Below are 17132 nucleotides of genomic sequence, written 5' to 3'. Positions count from 1 at the left end.
TCCAGTAGATGGATATTCTCAATTTCTTCAAGAGTTCTTAAAGAATTATCTTTGGTTTATTCATTTTCACTTATACTCAGACATGGTGTCCTATAGTTAAATGTATATTGTATAACATACAGGCGTCTACAACCTCATAACTTCTTTTAAGGAATTACTCAGCCAGTGATGGTAAGAGATAAATATCTGCATGAGATTGAAATAACCATCTATTATTTATACCTCTCCTGTTGAGGGTGGACTGGAGCCGATCCAAGCTGACACTAGGCGAAAGGTAGCCCAGAGTGAAATAATAATTCAAATATGTATTAATAACGCTATAAAAGTGAATGGATTAACATAGGCTATGATATTCTTCCCTATAAAGAATAAGGGATGAGTATCAAACTGAGTTCCTGACTGTATATCTTCTATATAATACAGAGCGTGTTATATATAGTGATGGAAATTTGAATCAGCACGAGCTGGGCTTTGATTCAGACCTCAGCCAAAGTAAACTCCCCATTTGAAAGGGGGGGAAAAGTAGAAGTTGCAGTGTGTTGCGCTCCCTCCGAGGAGATGGAGAGAATAATGAATGTCAGGTCTGAAGGAGGGGAGCGGGATGAAAAGGAACTGAAATAGAGCGGCTTTTATAGCAACGAGGATCTCCACTGGGGGCATGAAGCTGCTCATTAAAAAGCTTTCATAGTGTAAGGGAGAAGATGTAGCTGGTGTGTTCTCTGTTTTTTCCGTGTCTGCTCGAGACCCCGAAGACCCCCCCGTTCCCCTCCACTCTCACTCATCTGTCTGTGAGGCTGCAAAGTCCACGATTGTATGTTGAAGTCCGTGGTTTGTGTGTGTGAACTGTCCTGCACCTCCAGTATGTGTTGCATCTCACCTCATTGTGTAACTTCTTTTTTAAATTAGGATGAAACATGATGATAGATGACTTTCAGTTGATTCCTCCTCTTTCTTTAATACGTATTCTCCCACCCGTAAGTTACTGGCTGCATATTCCCAGTCTCGGCTCTGTGGCTTCCCCCTCAGCACTGACGCACCCAATGAAAACAAAGCAAGCTCAAGGCTTCTCAGCCCTACAGTTATAGGCTGGGGCCGCCCAAGCCTTGGGTATAAATACCCAAAGTTGGATCTATATTTAGTGCGAGTTCCCCTTTGAAGAGAGGCCCAGTTTTGTCATAGGGGATGGCTTCGCTGTGTAACTCCTGTATAGCTCCTAGCCACAGCCTCTCTCTCTCTCTCTGTATTTTTCATATTTGGGGTGAGCTGTTATAATTCCAGTGCCAGTCCATCCTTCCCTAGAAGAGGCTCATTTACAATATTGATGGCCGGTCTTGTGTGGAGAGACTAAGGATGATTGAACAATCACGTCAGCTCCACATTTATTGGGAAAAGTCAAGCGTCGCCCAGAGGTACAATTAGGAAACCCAATTACTTTCAGACTATACCTACACTGGTGCCGCCTGCCTTGGGCTTACAGTTGTTTCTTTTATCACTTCCATTCTTTATTAATCTCATTTCGACTCCTCTTGTATCTCCACCCTGCCTGAGAGTTCTTTCCCTCTTTCCCTCTTTTTCTGGGTGGAAATAGATTTTTCTAAATGTAATATGATGAGAATGATCTGAACTCGAAACACACAGCGTTCATGACTTCTCTGCCATCTGGCCTCCGTGAAAAAAATCAATGGACATGTACCTCATTGCTTCTGTAAGTTTCTTTTGATGACAGTGATGCACTTTTTTGGTTTACAGCGCCTCAGTCAAGTCCGTTTATCAAATTACATCTCGGTGCATCACGTTACATTGCACAAGATGCAATATTGGCAGTGTTTCTGTGGCGCTGGGGGAAGTGATTACAGGCCTTTGGCAGAGAAGCCTAACCAGCAGATGACAGATACAAATGTGTTCAGCAGAGTTTCCCAATGATGGCTTTCACTCGTCTGTGTGGCCGCTGACGTCAGCTTGAGGTATTTTCTGGATTGAGATGTGAGGTGTTTCAGCCACAAAAGTATTTATATATATATATGCAAACACTATGTATCCTTACTTTACCCATATGCCCAGAGAAAGAACGACATAATGCATGTATGGAAAAAAAATAATTATAACTTTGCGCTCAGAACCATTTGTGTGGTAAAGGGTTGTCGACCTCTGAAATAATGTACTAGTCCAGTGTTTAACCTTAATGTGCAAATCCAACAATTTTATGGATGGTAAGAGTTGGCTGCTGTTACATCTACTTACGATTCTCAGTAAATTTTTAGACATACTATATATAAAATAAGAGATATTGCTTTTTCCCCCCACTATTCTTTTCATGATAAATAAATTGCCAAATGGATAAGAACAAAGGACACTGAGGCTCTAAAATGTTGTTAAAGTTACTGTTAATATGCTTTAAAATCTAAACCGAGTTCGAGTTTGTTTTGCTCCGGTGTGTCTTCAGGAAATTACGAATACCATATATTCCTCTTAAGTTGAAAACGGATTACGGCTTGAAGCCAAATGTGTTTTAAAGAGGAAAAAAAAGGTTTCTTCCACGGTGACCAAATCGTATAAAACCCAGTATTGACCTGGCTGGCAGATTTATAAAGATGGATGGGACAGGGGAGAATCGGGTGTTGGAGGGATATGAGTGGGAATGGATGGGGTTAGCAGCGCTCCGGTGTAATAAAAGAAATGAAAGTAGTAATAGACTCTCAGTGAATTCCATTAGGGACACACTGACACTACACAAGCCATTCATTATGATGATGCTGTGAAGTGAGATATTTCATTGTGGAGCCCAAAGCCTGGTGTGAAAAGGGGACACTGAGGAATGGGTGGAGCACAAAGGTCCGCCTCAACTGCGTTTACTGCCGCTCTCTCCTGTTTCTATGGAGATTTGAGGCTTTTCAGCCAATCAATCAATAGAGACACGCTTTTCATCAGGAAACCTTGAACTTCTCTGTGGAAGCACTGTGACAGACCAGGAGCCCATTCAATCCCTGTGTTTGAAAATTGTGTACGACTTCCTAAGAGTATGTCGAAATTGAGTCCAAATGGATCCGTAAGTTATGTGTTTAAACTAAATTGAGTTTCTTTAGAATACACATTTACACATCTAGTGTTTTTTTGTTGTTTTTTGAACCCACTGTTGTATTCGTCTTTTACAATTTATGTTTCTCTCAAATGCATCCTTTCCTTTTGTAGGCGGCAAGGGAGGAAAGAAGAAGAAAACCAAGGCTGGCTCCAAACCCTCCAAAGCCAATGGCTCGAGCTGGGCCAACGTTCCCCTGCCCCCTCCCCCTATTCACCCGCTTCCTGGCACTGAGATGGACCATTATCCCAATGAGCTCCATGAGGGAGGAGGGTAGGTCTACTAGTGATGAGTACTAATACACATGTGAACAGATAAATGTGATTTAAACAGCCACAATTATACAAGTGACTGAAGATATATACGTTTTAGTTATTCATCACGGTCAGATATTGAAACCTGGGACGTTGCAAAGCCTGACATTAAATGAAGGGGCCGTGTTAAATGTTTTTTATCATTATCAATATAAATTATTTTATAGCCATTTTGCATATTTCGTTTTCAGATAAACTTGTACATAAACTAATGAGTGCAAATGAGAAGTGAAAACATAAAATGAAGCATTAAAGTCTAGATTTCTGCGCCGTTCTTGTGCGTTTCCTCTGAGGAGACGGAGAATGTAGTGTTTTTCTCTCCGAATGAAAAAGACAATGCACAACACTACACTTTGTTGTGTGTAATAACCGGGTTCAGCTCTGTTTCCTCTGCTGCTAATTACTGTACCACTGTACATCTGGAGAAGAGCGAAGGATCAACGTGTTTGTTTGTGTGTTTGCGTGCAGCCACATACACACAAACACATCCTCACTTACACACTCTTTCGCAGAAAAGCTCATATACAGATGGCTACTGCAGATCCAACTATTTGCTAATCCTGTGCTCAGTCTATGTGATGACTTCCTGACTGGAAAACAAATGAAAAAAAAAAAAAGCAATGTTGGAGCAGAATCCTGCTACGAGCGTGTAGACACACAGATGGTTTCAGATAAGTCTATCTGCTGAATTCCACAATTGCAGTTGCATTGTTTCATAGAGAGAAAAAGTGTCAGTCAGAGAGAGAAGAGGATTTATACCAACAAGGCTTTATCCACCAAATGAGATTGAAATAGACAGTAAGATATCAGACTGCATATATACATGTTTCAATCTGCTTCCTTACTTTGTCTACTATACAGACTGTTTACATGACTTTTTCAAAAATAGCCAAGATCCCACTGTGTTGCAGGGATAAAGTAGCAGCAGCTTATTCAAGTATCTTCATGTCTTTGCTCCAGCAGCTCCCGTGTCCTCTTCCGTCCCATTTCCAATCTGGGAGAGTCATCTGCTTTAATAGTCTATCTGGCGAATGAAGAGTCCAGTGCACTGTAAATCTGCGGCTGCTCTTAACGGCACCAGATTAAAACAGTTAATGTCCTCGGGAGTGTGCGGTGACAAATTCTTTTAATGAACATTTTCTTTATGGCCAGTATTATCTCAGCATGTATAAGCACGGCTATGAGGAAGTGAAGCCTGATTAGCTCTGCAATCCCACTCAGGACACTCGTATAACAAATTCTTGAAAAGGTTGGACAAGGTCACAAAGATCTGTTAATGTGTAAAAGATCCCTCTTAAAATATTAATGTTTTTATATCCATTATCTTTTTTATTTCCGACTTCCTTCAGTTACATTTGGAGACCTTGATAATATCACACATCTTATTTTAACTCAAACCGACTGTAGGTCTCACATCACTTAGATACTTGCTTCCCTTCACTGGTAAATACTTATTTTAAGATTCTTTTATTAACTTTCAAAGCTCAGCATGGGCTGTATAAACTATTTGTATAAAGGTAATGGATCAGGCTGATTGCTTATTCAATTTCACACATTAACCGTAAGAATTTGTGCAGTAAACATCTCCTCTCACCCCCAGGTATGAGAGTGACGGTTGGGGCCCCCCCATGCCCGTGCAGACCTATCTCCATCAGGGCCTGGAGGACGAGCTGGAGGAGGAGGAGGAGAGGGTCCCCACCCCACCCGTCCGAGGAGTGGCCTCCTCCCCGGCTGCTGTGTCCTTCGGGCAGCAGTCCACGGCCACGCTCACCCCTTCTCCTCGGGACGAGATGCAGCCCATGCTCCAGGCCCATCTGGACGAGCTGACCAGAGTTTACCAGCTGGACATGGCAAAGCAGACATGGTAAAGACTGTGATGTTAGAAGAAAGTGGACCGATTGTATCCATCTATCAATCTATCTGCCTGCATATCTATCTGAGCATCCATCCATCAGCCCCTCTGCGTTGAAGGATTTATTGTCACGGTTGATAATAAATGCATTGCTGTCATTTTAAAATGCTTACTGTACATTCTGCCCTGTGTGTATTGCTGCCTGGATTTATTCGGGCCCTGCAGTATGTCAGCTGTGTGTCAGCTGTGTGTGCAGTGGAGATATAAACCCATTTATCGTAGCATTTTAATGGGCCCGTGCTACCACTTAGGTGGCTGCTGTATTTTACTCACCCTAAGAGAAACAATTTCCTAACCAGTTGTTTACTCCTCCTGCACCTATACGGAGAATTTCCATTGTTGTGGCGCTCATGCAAGTCAGATGAAGACAATTCTTCATTCTGTCGGTACCGCAGCATCCCGAATTATGGCCTTCATTCATAACAGTGAAGCGGTGCTGCTGGCGGTGGTGGCGGAGGTGGTGGGGGGGGTTTGTCAGGAAGGGTTGTCATGTTACCCAGTAATGACTATGTTGGTTAGAGAGCATCTCTGACAACACCAGAGGAGCCGGTAATTACAACCAATTCCCACTGCAAACTGCGCCAAAGACGCCGCACTCTCCGAACAAACGTGGCTGTCAGCGGAGTCGGCCGCCGCGAGAGGTGACTGCCATGTGTCGACAGGCCGGGGGTGCGCGTCTTTGTGCCGGCTACAGCAGCAATTAACAGGTCATTGTGTTAGCATGTTCGTAGTCGGCGCTGAAGAAGAAGTGGGATTTGGTCGTTTTATTCAGCACTTCTGTGTGAACGCCGTCTCTAAAATGAGCTCTACATCGCCATGTGCACTCTCGTATATATGTACCTCACCTTCATAACTACTGAATAATCCCTGTTTTCTCTATATTGGACTCCCCTCCACATGCCTTGATGTGTACTGTGTGCACACCAGCAGGATTAAGATGTTCTCTCGTTCTCTTCCCAGGCACATGCAGAGCAGCTCCCTTCCTCCTCAGGCTCCCGCTCCTCCAGTGGGCTACGTGTCGAGCACAATGGTTTCTGACCAGGAGACTGACCTGCCGGATGAGGAGGAGGAGGAAGAGGAGGAGGAGGAGGATGAAGGCTACGGAGCCAGGCATCCCCGCGGTATCGAGCACACACCGGGGTCGAGCATGGACAACCTGGACAGCTCTCTTACAGGTAAGGTGTACTGGAGAATGAATTGTGACTATTGCGATGTGGTTTATTAATATTATTGCTTTTTTTTCAGTGTTTATCACATTTTAATCAAATATAAATTAATTCTAATCACTTTGGTTGGGTATTTGTATTCAGCTTCTTTCGTTGTTTATACAGTAACTGGATAGTTGTTCGTGACATGAGACTGCTACATATTAATTCCCAATGCCTACTGAGTGCCCCTCATTCAGTTTTTTAAAGCACTTTTGGTGGACTCTGGAGAATTATAATTATCATTCCACCCAAAAAAAAAAAAAAAAAAAAAAAAAAAGAAGAGATAAGAAAGTCCATGAATTTTAAACAGGATAGTGAGCGGGAAATTAAGAGGAGAGGGAGAAGCAAAGCAAGCAGGGGCGAGCGAGTGTGATTGAACCAGAGGCACCCACATCCTCCTGAGGAGATTTGAAATACATTTCACGTGCGGCATATAGAGGCCCCATTTCCATTTTTACAACTCACTGAAAACTTTTATAGCCTTCTGTCAGGGGGGGGGGGGGGGGGGGGCACATGAAGGGCACAGCAGCAGTAGAGCAGGCCTCTGGTTTGCTGTTCCCTCAGACTGACCAGGCCACGCTGTCCATCTGTTTACTGGAGGTTAGGGGTCGGCTGTAAAAATGTTTTACATGTGCCCGTCATGTATTCATAGGGACAGGTTGTGATACAAAGAACTGGTGAAGTGTATTCCAGTGTGTGAGTATCTGTCAGCTCTTCCATCAGTGTCTGTGAGTGCTGAGTAGGGTTGCAAAGGGGCCGAAACTTTCCAGTAAATTTCCAGAAACTTTCCATGGGTAGTTAAGCTCGGGAATTTTGGGAATCAAAAGTCAGGTAAGTTTCAATGATATCACTGGGGAAAATATATTAGCATGCTGATTGAGGATTGTTCATCTAGCCTATTTCCATTAATTTATCCATCAATTGTAAAATATGTTTACAGACGACTCCAATTGTTTGGCTAACTATTTATATCTCTGGCATTGCATTAGTGTTTTTTTACAAACTTTTTTCTCATCTTATTCTACAGAACAATGCCACGTGCACTATCTCAAGTGTGGAGACATTTCACCCCATCCACTGTAGAAGGAAAGGCTGTGTACATTTGCAAATACTGTGCAAAGACCTATGTTAAGAATGACACAACGATGCAGAGGCGTATAGTCAAGTGCCAAAAGTTTCATCAGGGCTCAAATCAGCCTATAACAAAACAAAATGTTTATATTTATATCTTTATATGACAAGGTAAATACAGTTAGTATAAATTATCCACAAAATTTCCAGTTTATTCCCGTTAATTCCCGTTAATTCCCGTATATTCCCGTTAATTCCTGTTAATTCCCATGGAAAGTTTCCAACTTTGAATATTCCCGGAACTTTGCAACCCTAGTGCTGAGAAATAAAAATCTATAACGGGGGAAATGTACGTGTGGAAAGAAAGTTGGAGTGAGCCGACAGTGAGGCTGGAGGTGGAGGGAGTGGAGAACAGGACGGTTGGCCGTGCTTCTCTCTCGTAGGTCTTCCCTGTCAGCAGCAGACCTAAAAAGTAGTTTTCTCCCTGGGATGATGGAGCAGCGGTTTTGGTAGCGCTGACACATACTACTGCTGATGTATTTAGAGGAATATAAAGCAGCAGCTTGGCCCTAATCTACTGCATCTCTCCGCCACTGTATTACTCTGAAGACAGCACTATTTCTCCTTATCTCCCTGAGAGTCGTCCTCGCACCCCATCGCTTGACAACACAGACACGGTCCCGGCTCCGGGGGGCGAGCAGCAGGAAGAGAGGGAGGGTAGGGGTGGGGAGAAACCCGGGGAGATTTATTGCGGCCACCATTTTGAGACTGTACAAATAGGGGAGGGTGGGAGTGATGCTCCTGCTGGATAGATTTGTCATTGTTTTAATAATATGGAAATAGGTCTGTTTTCATAATGTTACACCAAAGGCCGGTAAATCAAACGTTTCCACCGATGCTCCAGAAAACAGAAGCAGCTTCGTCCTCTGGGGCCATTTTTCATCCCAGATTGTCTGCGAAGGCCAATGGGAAATTATACAACACAGGTTTTTTCGCCAGATAAATGTAAATCCCGATGTTGGTGGGTGCTGCACTGTGGCCTGGGTCAGAGATGAAGGGAGCAGGGAGGTGACACCCGGCTCCCTGTGCAGGAGGTGCTGGTCATGTAGAGCTGAGACGTGGTGGCAGGGAAGCTGTTACAGCGACAATGGGCAGAAAGCGGAGCTGTTCTGGGCGATAACTCTCCCATAAAAGCCGTCCCAGGTTTGTGAGGAGCCGGGGGTCACGTCTCCTGACGGCAGGTAGAGACGCCTGCTCATCACAGGGAATGATTCTCCTGCTTAATGACATGCAGATTAGGGTTTCCGTCCCTATAAATCAGATTTAGTGGCAGGAGGGACCTGAGCTGTGGTTTTATTGCCCCCCCAACCATCTCCCGTTTACTGGCCTTGCTCTGTCAGTGTGTGGAACACGTCAGGGACCAGTATGGGGTTTTTAGAAAACATGGTGTGCCCCATTGCTGAGGTGCAGGACAAGATGAAATGACTATCATGGGCTGAACCTAGGTCTGGAGCATCTGGAGAGAAATCACATTTCTAGGGCAAAAGAAAATTGATTGAATTTTTATCAAATTATAATCCAATGATCAGCGTTTGATGGACTCTCATTCTGAGCATAGAAGTGCTCCAGAGGTTCAGCAGTAGAAAGTGGCAGGTAGCAGGACAGAAAAGTCATTCTGAGATGTGATTTGCTGAGGCGGTGTTCCTGAGCTGAGCCGGAGGAGCTGGAAGCTTCAGTGCTTTGGCTCACGCGGCCCATACTTCATTATCTGCTCTATTCTTTGTGGGAGGATTGGACCCAGTGGAATTGCTGTCTTTCTTTCTTTCTTGAAGAAAAATCTTAGAAAAGAATTTCAAAGAAAATTGCCAGACAAGATGGAGGGCTCAAGGTAGTTACAGCCGTGGAGTTCAGTTAGCGCAGTACAAATGGATTGGGTAAGGAGCTTTTCTACCTGATGTAAGCTTATATTTTATAGAAGGTTCCAATAGACTGAGAGTATTTCACTGCATTAGGTGTGAAAATCTATTGCAACTTCAGCTGTTGAAGGTGCAACTGCCTTGAGTCACTTCAAGCGACTGAGTTAGCGCCTCTCTGAAACATGCGATTACAGCGAAAAAGAGATTCACAGATGGAAAAATGGAAAAAAGTCTTTGAAAACGGATGTCCGAGTGTATCTCAAAAAAGAAACCACACGTTCCACGTCAGGGTTTAAATGTTGTTTATCCAAGAGGTGGAGGAGAGTCGTCTGAGAGCAGCTGAGTGTCTGGTGGTGTTCATTTGAATCACTGAACCCTGTGAGCCACCGTGGACTAACCAACCCCTTTATATCACACTCACCTTTTAATTAATCCTGCTGCTAACTTTTTGTCCCGATCGCTGTCTCAACAACCTTAACCCCCCCACCCCCTGTTTAACCAGCCTGTTCAATCACATCGCTCTTGTGTTCTGTGTGAGGGCGAGATTGAGTGTGTGTGTGTGTGTGTCTGTGTGTGTGAGCGGAGCACTTGGGTTCAGGCCACTTCAGCAGAGTCTGCCAAACCAGTCCCACTGAAAGCTGTCACATTAGCCGACTGTTCCGTGTTTTTTGCTTTGCTAAAGTGCCATATTTTTATTGGCAGGCTGATAGTTTTATATTTGAAGTGCTGGCCTTGCCTTTTTTTTTCTGTGTTAGTGGAAAAAAATAAAATAAATCAGAGCATGAAGAAATAATTACAGTAGCACGGATATACAAGCCAACGGTCAAAAGTTGTACAACATATATATACTTCTCCCTCATGTGTGTTCTGTCAGCTCCATCAAAGAGCTGATTATGTTTGTGTTCTGATAGGAAATTAGATTCAATCTTCCATTTCAACCATCTATGAAGTAGCAATTGAGCAGAGGTCTGTGTAACTACAGCAGCTTGTAAGTGAAACACCTTAATGAACCTTTCAGTCAGTGGTGGCTGTGCATTTCAAACTGCAATAAAACAAACGGCACCAGGTGTTGGATTCAATCCACTGTTCTGTGAGAAGCTTCATCTGTGTCACCTGAGGCTGTTGTTCAGCTCACACGGCTCCACACAGGTGTGCTCATTGTTCTCTGCAAAGAAAGAGTCAGTTGATTTGCTGCTGCTTCACTTGTAAACTCTGGTGTGTGTTTATTTACATTATGTTGTGGGTATGTCTGTGTGTGTGTACTTGCGCAATATATGTTTTGCATGTGGTTGTAATAGATGAACAAGGGCAGGCCAGAACAGAGCGAGTACACACAACTACCCACCTGCAAGAACAGAAACCCCCTGCAGCCAATCTGAATTCATTCAAGTATAGATATTTATCTCGTCTCTAACATCTGTAAGATCTATCAAAACAGCACAGGTGTTCGGCATGATAGATAAAATATAAATTATCCACTGATAGAAGTATTCAAATACAATCCAAATCCAAAAAGCCTGTAACCTGTGGTGTTCCCCAGGCTCCATGGTGAATGGGTGGGGCTCGGCCTCGGAGGAAGACCGTTATTACTCCAGCCATAGGTCCAGTGTGGGCAGTTCGTCCGATGGCTCCATCTTTACCAACTGCAGCTTTGCCCAGGCCCTAGTGGCCGCTGCAGACAAGGCGGGCTACCGCCTGGAGGGCACTAGCCTCAGCAAGAGAGGTTGGTGTAGGGGGGGGGCAGCTTCCCACTGCTGGACTGGAACTTCTTCCAGCGGCGGATGACTTGTTATTTTCTGCTCTAATTGTTCCCCCCCTGTCAGACACTGGCTGGTGCTTCCCACATTGTGCTGCCTTGTGGTTTCCTCTGCTGCTTGTGGACATTGTGCCCAGGTTGTGCATGGGACCTGCTGGTAATGGCTCGATTGCGGGTATCTCTCTCTCTCTCTCCTTCACCCTGACTCCGCCCCTGTGCTCTTCTGACTCGGCCTCAGACTTTGTTCTTGCTTCATCCTTACAGGCTTCTACCAAAGTGCTTTCTCTTCTAATGAAAAGCTTCATCTTTGTTTTCTAAAAGGGTTTTTGGATCTTGATAAATACAACCTTCTCTCTGATGACAGCCTCAGCTCCACTGTGTGTTGGCTCCTTAATGTCTTTATTAACCGGCAGGCTTTGTGGTCCATTCTCTTTCTTGCAGGTAAAGGCTTGTCCCACCGGCCCCGGCCCAGCAGTCCCTTCTCGACAGATGGCAGCACAGTCGGCACACACAGCTTGGGCCACCAGAGGGCCCCCCGACCCACACGCAAGCCTCGGAGCCAGGGCACGGCCCCCCACCGGAGGGAAGCTGCCGCAGACGGTGAGGCAGCGACTGAAAATACATTTGAAATAGTTTATGTGGAAAGTTCTTGAGGTTTTTGTGTCAGGTTGACAAAGTTTAAATGTATGAATAACATGAATTAATTTGACTTACTGTGTGTTGCATGGACACAGACCTACCTCCTCCACCTGAGCCTCCTCCGTGTCAGGGGCAGGGCCGTATCCAGGGGGCCCGCAGTGTAACCAGCATGGCGCCCCCTACAGAGCGGAAGGCTTCTTCTCTGGAGCGTACGCCATTATCAGGACCCCTGTCTGGGCCGGAGGACATGAAGAGCTCCATCGACAGACAGACACGCACTACTCTGGAACATTACCGCCAGGCTCAAGACAGGCTGGGCTCCGTGGACCGGGCGGAGGACGGACGCAGGGGAAACAAAACAGGTACAGGTTAAACTAGACTGAAGTCTGCAGCCGGGCAAAACACACAGGCTCATTAACCTGTTGACTTGTACGTTAACATGGTTGTAGTTGCGATCGTTTTTGGTTTCGCTTGCTGAATCAGCATATTAGCGTTAGCATGTTAGCATTCTGTGAAGGGGGGAAAAGTCTGGAGATCCCCAAACGTACTCTTACCAAACGAACTCTTATCCAACCAAACACAATCAATCAAATAATTTGGCTTACTTAAAATGGCCAAGGGAATAAAAAACATTCTGCTGTACATTCTAAACAATACTTAAGATCTGAAGTGGACATGTCCTTGTTTAGACTTGAGACTTTATTCAAGTAAAGAGATCCTTTGTTTCATTATATAAAGACGGCAGAATTTTCCTGCGGCTGAGCCTTTGTAGTGAGTCTCTGAGTTCTTCTGTTGGAGTGAGCTTCCATGCTGCGTCGAGACCAGGCTCCCATGAACAGATTGCACTGTCTGCCACTTGCGCTGGTTTCCAGAATGCCCTCCCCCCCCTCCCTCTCCCCCCCAAGCCTCCCCAATGCCCCTGTAACTGTTGCCAATATTGGCTCGCTCTGCTCCGAGTAAGGCAGGAGGCCCCAGCCACTGAAATGCACTCTAATCGCTTCGGCTTCCATTTTTCACACAAACAGGAGCCACTCTCCACCCCCCATCTGTGTGTTCATGTGAATATGCATGTGCGTTTGTAACCATTAAGGATCTCCATGCTGTGCACCCGGCTCTCTCTGAGCCAGGACTTCCTCGCACAGTTCATCTGAGACTGCGAGACAAAGACAGGTGCCACAATCAGCATCTTTGCCACAAAAACCCGGAGGTAAATTCCCATAAGTGTCATACTGCTGACTGATTCACAGTGGCATCTACCGAGGTCGGGGCAGGCTCCATTACAGTCATTAGCAGAGCAGTGGGGAGCAGTTTGATGAGATTTCCTGCAATGACGGAGACTGCTGAGGGTCAATGTTATGCTGCCCCTGTAGCGGGGGTGCCTCGGCAGCCAGTGGTCCCTCTGTTATTGTATTTACCCCCTCATAAGGCTGCTAGCTGCAAGGCCATGTGTGAGGCAGAGAGCTTTCTGTGGCACACCCTGGCTGCTCCTCTTGGCACCGCCACTCTGCAGATGTCCGGAGGAGAGGGCTGTCCAAAGTGCTCTTTGTCCCCGAGCATCAGATGTTAGATGTTGTTCCGCCACAACAATAAAAAGTCACGTGATGTCTTTACTTTTGAAACTCACACTGTGCCTTCTGTTCCCTCCTGCTTGTGTTTTCCAGAGGAAGGGTGCCTGCCATACAGTAAACCATCGTTCCCCTCCCCTGGTGGACAGAGCTCCTCCGGCACAGGCTCCTCCAAGGGCTCGACCGGGCCGCGGAAGGGGGAGGGGCCACGGCAGCCACAACAGTGGACCGCCACAGAGCACGCCGAATTCCTGGGGACCAACGGACAGGGACAGTACTCTGGGGAGTTATGTGAGTAACTCATTTAAGTAATTTATGTTTTTTACGAGATACTTAAAAAAATGGTCTGACTACTCTCACCATCCGATCATAATCTAATCATAATATGACGATAACGATAAATAAACAAGACACAATATGCTAATGGTGTTGCTGTTGCTTGTTTGTAGCTGTTTTCCAGTCTATAAGCTGTTTGCTAATGTGTTTTAAACTTGATAAAGTATCTTTGTTTAGCTGGAAATTAATCCTGTGCATTTTCTTGAAAGCTTTTATAAACTACAAATAAATTCCTTGAATTTGGCATATTTGGCCAATAAGTTTTCATTTGCTTTATTCTAAGCTAAGTCAATCAGCTTCCTGCTTCAGTCCTGCATTAGACGCACAAATATAAAAGTGATATTATTCTTCTCAACTAATTTTCCTGTCATGTGTCATGTTTCTCACAGAGTGATCTGCCCGGGATGTGAACTGGAGGAAACTCAGTCTGTCCACGAAAGAATGACGCCCTCGTTGTCGGGGCAACGAACTTTGCCCTGAGCTGTGTGTTCCCAGAGGGAGGGGGTGCAGCCGAGGGCACGGCGGAGAGAAGCAGTGTCACAGAACTGTAAATGTGATGTATAGACACAGACATACTGTACATCTCACTATGTTTTCGTCCTCAAGAAAATATTTTCCACCTCCTACCTTACTTTGATTTTTCTTTTTGTTAGAAAAAGGCAAGTTTAACAAAAAAAAAAAAGAAAACATATATGAGAACACATTTTTCTGAGAACTGCCCTCACGAAAGAGGGAATTCTGTTTCCTGTAAATATAACCTGTCACTTGTTGTTGCATTGCTATGCAAGCCTAATTCAGTTTGAGCTTTTGATTTCCATATACAGGAACAGTTGGTTTTATCTGGTTATTTGTATTATATGTGAATTGCGTGGCTGCCGTGCCATAAAATAATTGTTTTATAATCCATTGTTTGTTAATAGTTACCATTAATTATGATTATCATTATTATTATTATTATTAATTATTGTTTTTGCACTGCAATTTTTGGTGATAAGCACAAAAACATAGCTCCTGCTGACATGAAGAACCGGAAGAATATGTGAAGAGGAGTTTCTGTACTGTAAAGAGAAGAAAATTATATACTAATGTACAGAGAGATATTAAAGAGTAAGGCTTTGCTGACGCACAGCAACAAATAACGAGCCCATTTCCATAGTGTAGACGAATCGGGTGGCAGACACACAAGGTTCCCGAGGGTCTGAGGAACAGAAACCAGGCTGGAAGAACTATATGCAGACGATACTGTATTTATTGCTGATGGTGACCGAGTTGATCATGTAATTCCTAATTTTGCTGTCTGATAATAATAGTTTATCAGAAACATTTAGAGTTCATTGCTTTGGGGGCAGCCCCTAGGCTTTATTGTTTTTCCGAGACAATGTTCTTTTCTTTTTTTCTTTTTTTGTTAAATGGTCTCCAAGCATTTCAATTTGTTATTGTTTTTCTCTTGTGATTTACTGCCTAAATAATTTTTTAGCCGCACAAAGTTTACGCTCCTCGTTCGGCATAACGGCGCACTCACCATAAAGCAGTCACAGGGAGGGAGGAGCCGCTGGGATCTGTCGCTGTAGCTCAGTCGTAGCACTTACAGACAGATTTATGATTCTTCTCAGGCCTTAATAGGTAAAACACGCATCACAGCAAGAGGGAGGAGTTACTGTGATCAGTATCCATTATACTGCCAGACTTACCTTAAAAATATCAGTGGAGCAATATCATTTGTTTACATCTTTTTACGTTTTGGTTATTTTTTGTTGTCTTTATTAATTTCCATCCATTTTTAATGTTGTTTGCTTTTCAGAGCACTTACCGTTTAATGTTCATTATATGAGACTGTACACGGTCGTTTAGAGGAAACAACACATCGACCTGTTCAGTTCAGCGGAGGGCTGTTAAACTCAGATGATCCGTTATAAAGCAGTTAAAGTTTTGGTGCCTGAGTTACCGAAAACCTCGATGACCAGCACAGTCACGTGTCAGAAACTTCGAGGGAGAAATCGGTGTGTGTGTAGGATTGTAGCTTTTGAGTTGGTGTTTGAAAAGCCTTGTACAGTGACGAGCAGGTCGGCTGCTTCATGTCTCCAGTCACAGTTTGGAGCAGAACACTTTCTCTCACACACGTCTGCCCGACTCCTCAAACCTCGGATTCCCTCAATTCTTTTTTATCAGTTGTCCTTCTATTGATGAAAAGCTTGTTTTTCTTCGTATGCCTTCTCAAGACTCAGAAAACTCTGATTACAACAACGTTTTTAATATTACTGTTTCAGGATTTTTTGTGGTTCGATGACTGTTTGTTTTTTTTTTGTCTTTTTTTGTACCGCTAATGTTGATAAACCGGGGGGGTTGGGGTGGGGGGTTGGGGGTGGAAAACTAAAGGCCGTCAGATGCTGTTGTACTGTTGTTGTCATGCCATCGTCATTTTATATCCTCCGCCCAGTGGCCAGTGTTCTGGAAATGAGGTGCAAAGAGTATCTCAGGTTATTTTACATTCTGGTGGTGTTTATGTATGTGTATATATGTGTATATATCCATACACATCTCCACTCGATTATGCCATTCCATTGTCATTGACAGAAACGTCCCTCTCACGTCGGATTCTTTCATCCCCTCTTTTTCTTTCCTGCCGTGGATTTTGATTCCGAGTATAATGTGCTGGCTCAGCCACCTAAAGACAAGATGTCAGTTAAAGAACATACCAAATTAAGATTGATATTTCCAATGTCTAATGCGTTTTGAGTGTCTCTTTAATACTCATTGTTTTCTTTTGAATCACAGTGTCGTTTTGTATTTATTAAAATGATAATAAAAAGTATATTGTGGAAAATATGCATAAAGATTCGTGGGATATAAAATGTGTTTTTTTCTGTTCCTTGTAAAGTTTGCTGTCAGAGCCGAGCAGCGAGGCCGTGAGGAGGTGACCGGGTCGCCGGGCTCGGAGCACGGTGAGGTGCCGGGCCGGCGCTCGTCTGAGTCACTCTTCGTCCTGCATGTTCACCACACTGCTCCTCTCATGTCAGAACTAAAGAAACTAAAAAACCTTTCTGAACACATGAGCCAAAAAACGATGGCTCACAATTTGCTTGTCAAGACATTTGAGGAAAAAAAAAGGTCTTTTTGGAAGGATGAAAGTACTTTGGCTTTCCCCTCTCTTTTCATTTTCTCAATATTGTTGGTTCTTTGTAGCCTCTCTGTGTGTTGCCTTTTTGCTATAAAAACAAGATTAAAAATGACAAAAAGATCAAGTTGTTGGGTGAAGTCTTTCTGTACAGTACGGGTGGAGGGGACACCTCAGTCCGACGCCATTTCTACAGTACGGTACATTCTGCCTTCTTTTCTTTT

The 17132-nt window shown here is 44.2% G+C and overlaps 1 protein-coding gene across 1 annotated transcript in view; it reads left to right on the top strand.

Annotated features, from left to right (window-relative positions):
- The window catches only part of robo2 (roundabout, axon guidance receptor, homolog 2 (Drosophila)), a 162136-nt gene extending 146014 nt beyond the window's left edge, over positions 1–16122 (top strand). Inside the window, exons 24-31 of the mRNA XM_061073494.1 lie at positions 3190–3349; positions 4991–5254; positions 6263–6477; positions 11038–11220; positions 11695–11853; positions 11988–12254; positions 13554–13748; positions 14183–16122. Coding sequence (XP_060929477.1) covers positions 3190–3349; positions 4991–5254; positions 6263–6477; positions 11038–11220; positions 11695–11853; positions 11988–12254; positions 13554–13748; positions 14183–14184 — 1445 coding nt within the window. The 3' untranslated portion in view covers positions 14185–16122. The remainder of the gene's footprint in view (positions 1–3189; positions 3350–4990; positions 5255–6262; positions 6478–11037; positions 11221–11694; positions 11854–11987; positions 12255–13553; positions 13749–14182) is intronic.
- The last annotated feature ends 1010 nt before the right edge of the window (positions 16123–17132 follow it).

This window comes from Limanda limanda, chromosome 6 (assembly GCF_963576545.1).
Source record: "Limanda limanda chromosome 6, fLimLim1.1, whole genome shotgun sequence".
NCBI classification, from domain to species: Eukaryota; Metazoa; Chordata; class Actinopteri; order Pleuronectiformes; family Pleuronectidae; genus Limanda; species Limanda limanda.
The sequence above is the reverse complement of the archived record's forward strand: the minus strand, read 5'-3'. Positions and strand labels throughout refer to the sequence as shown.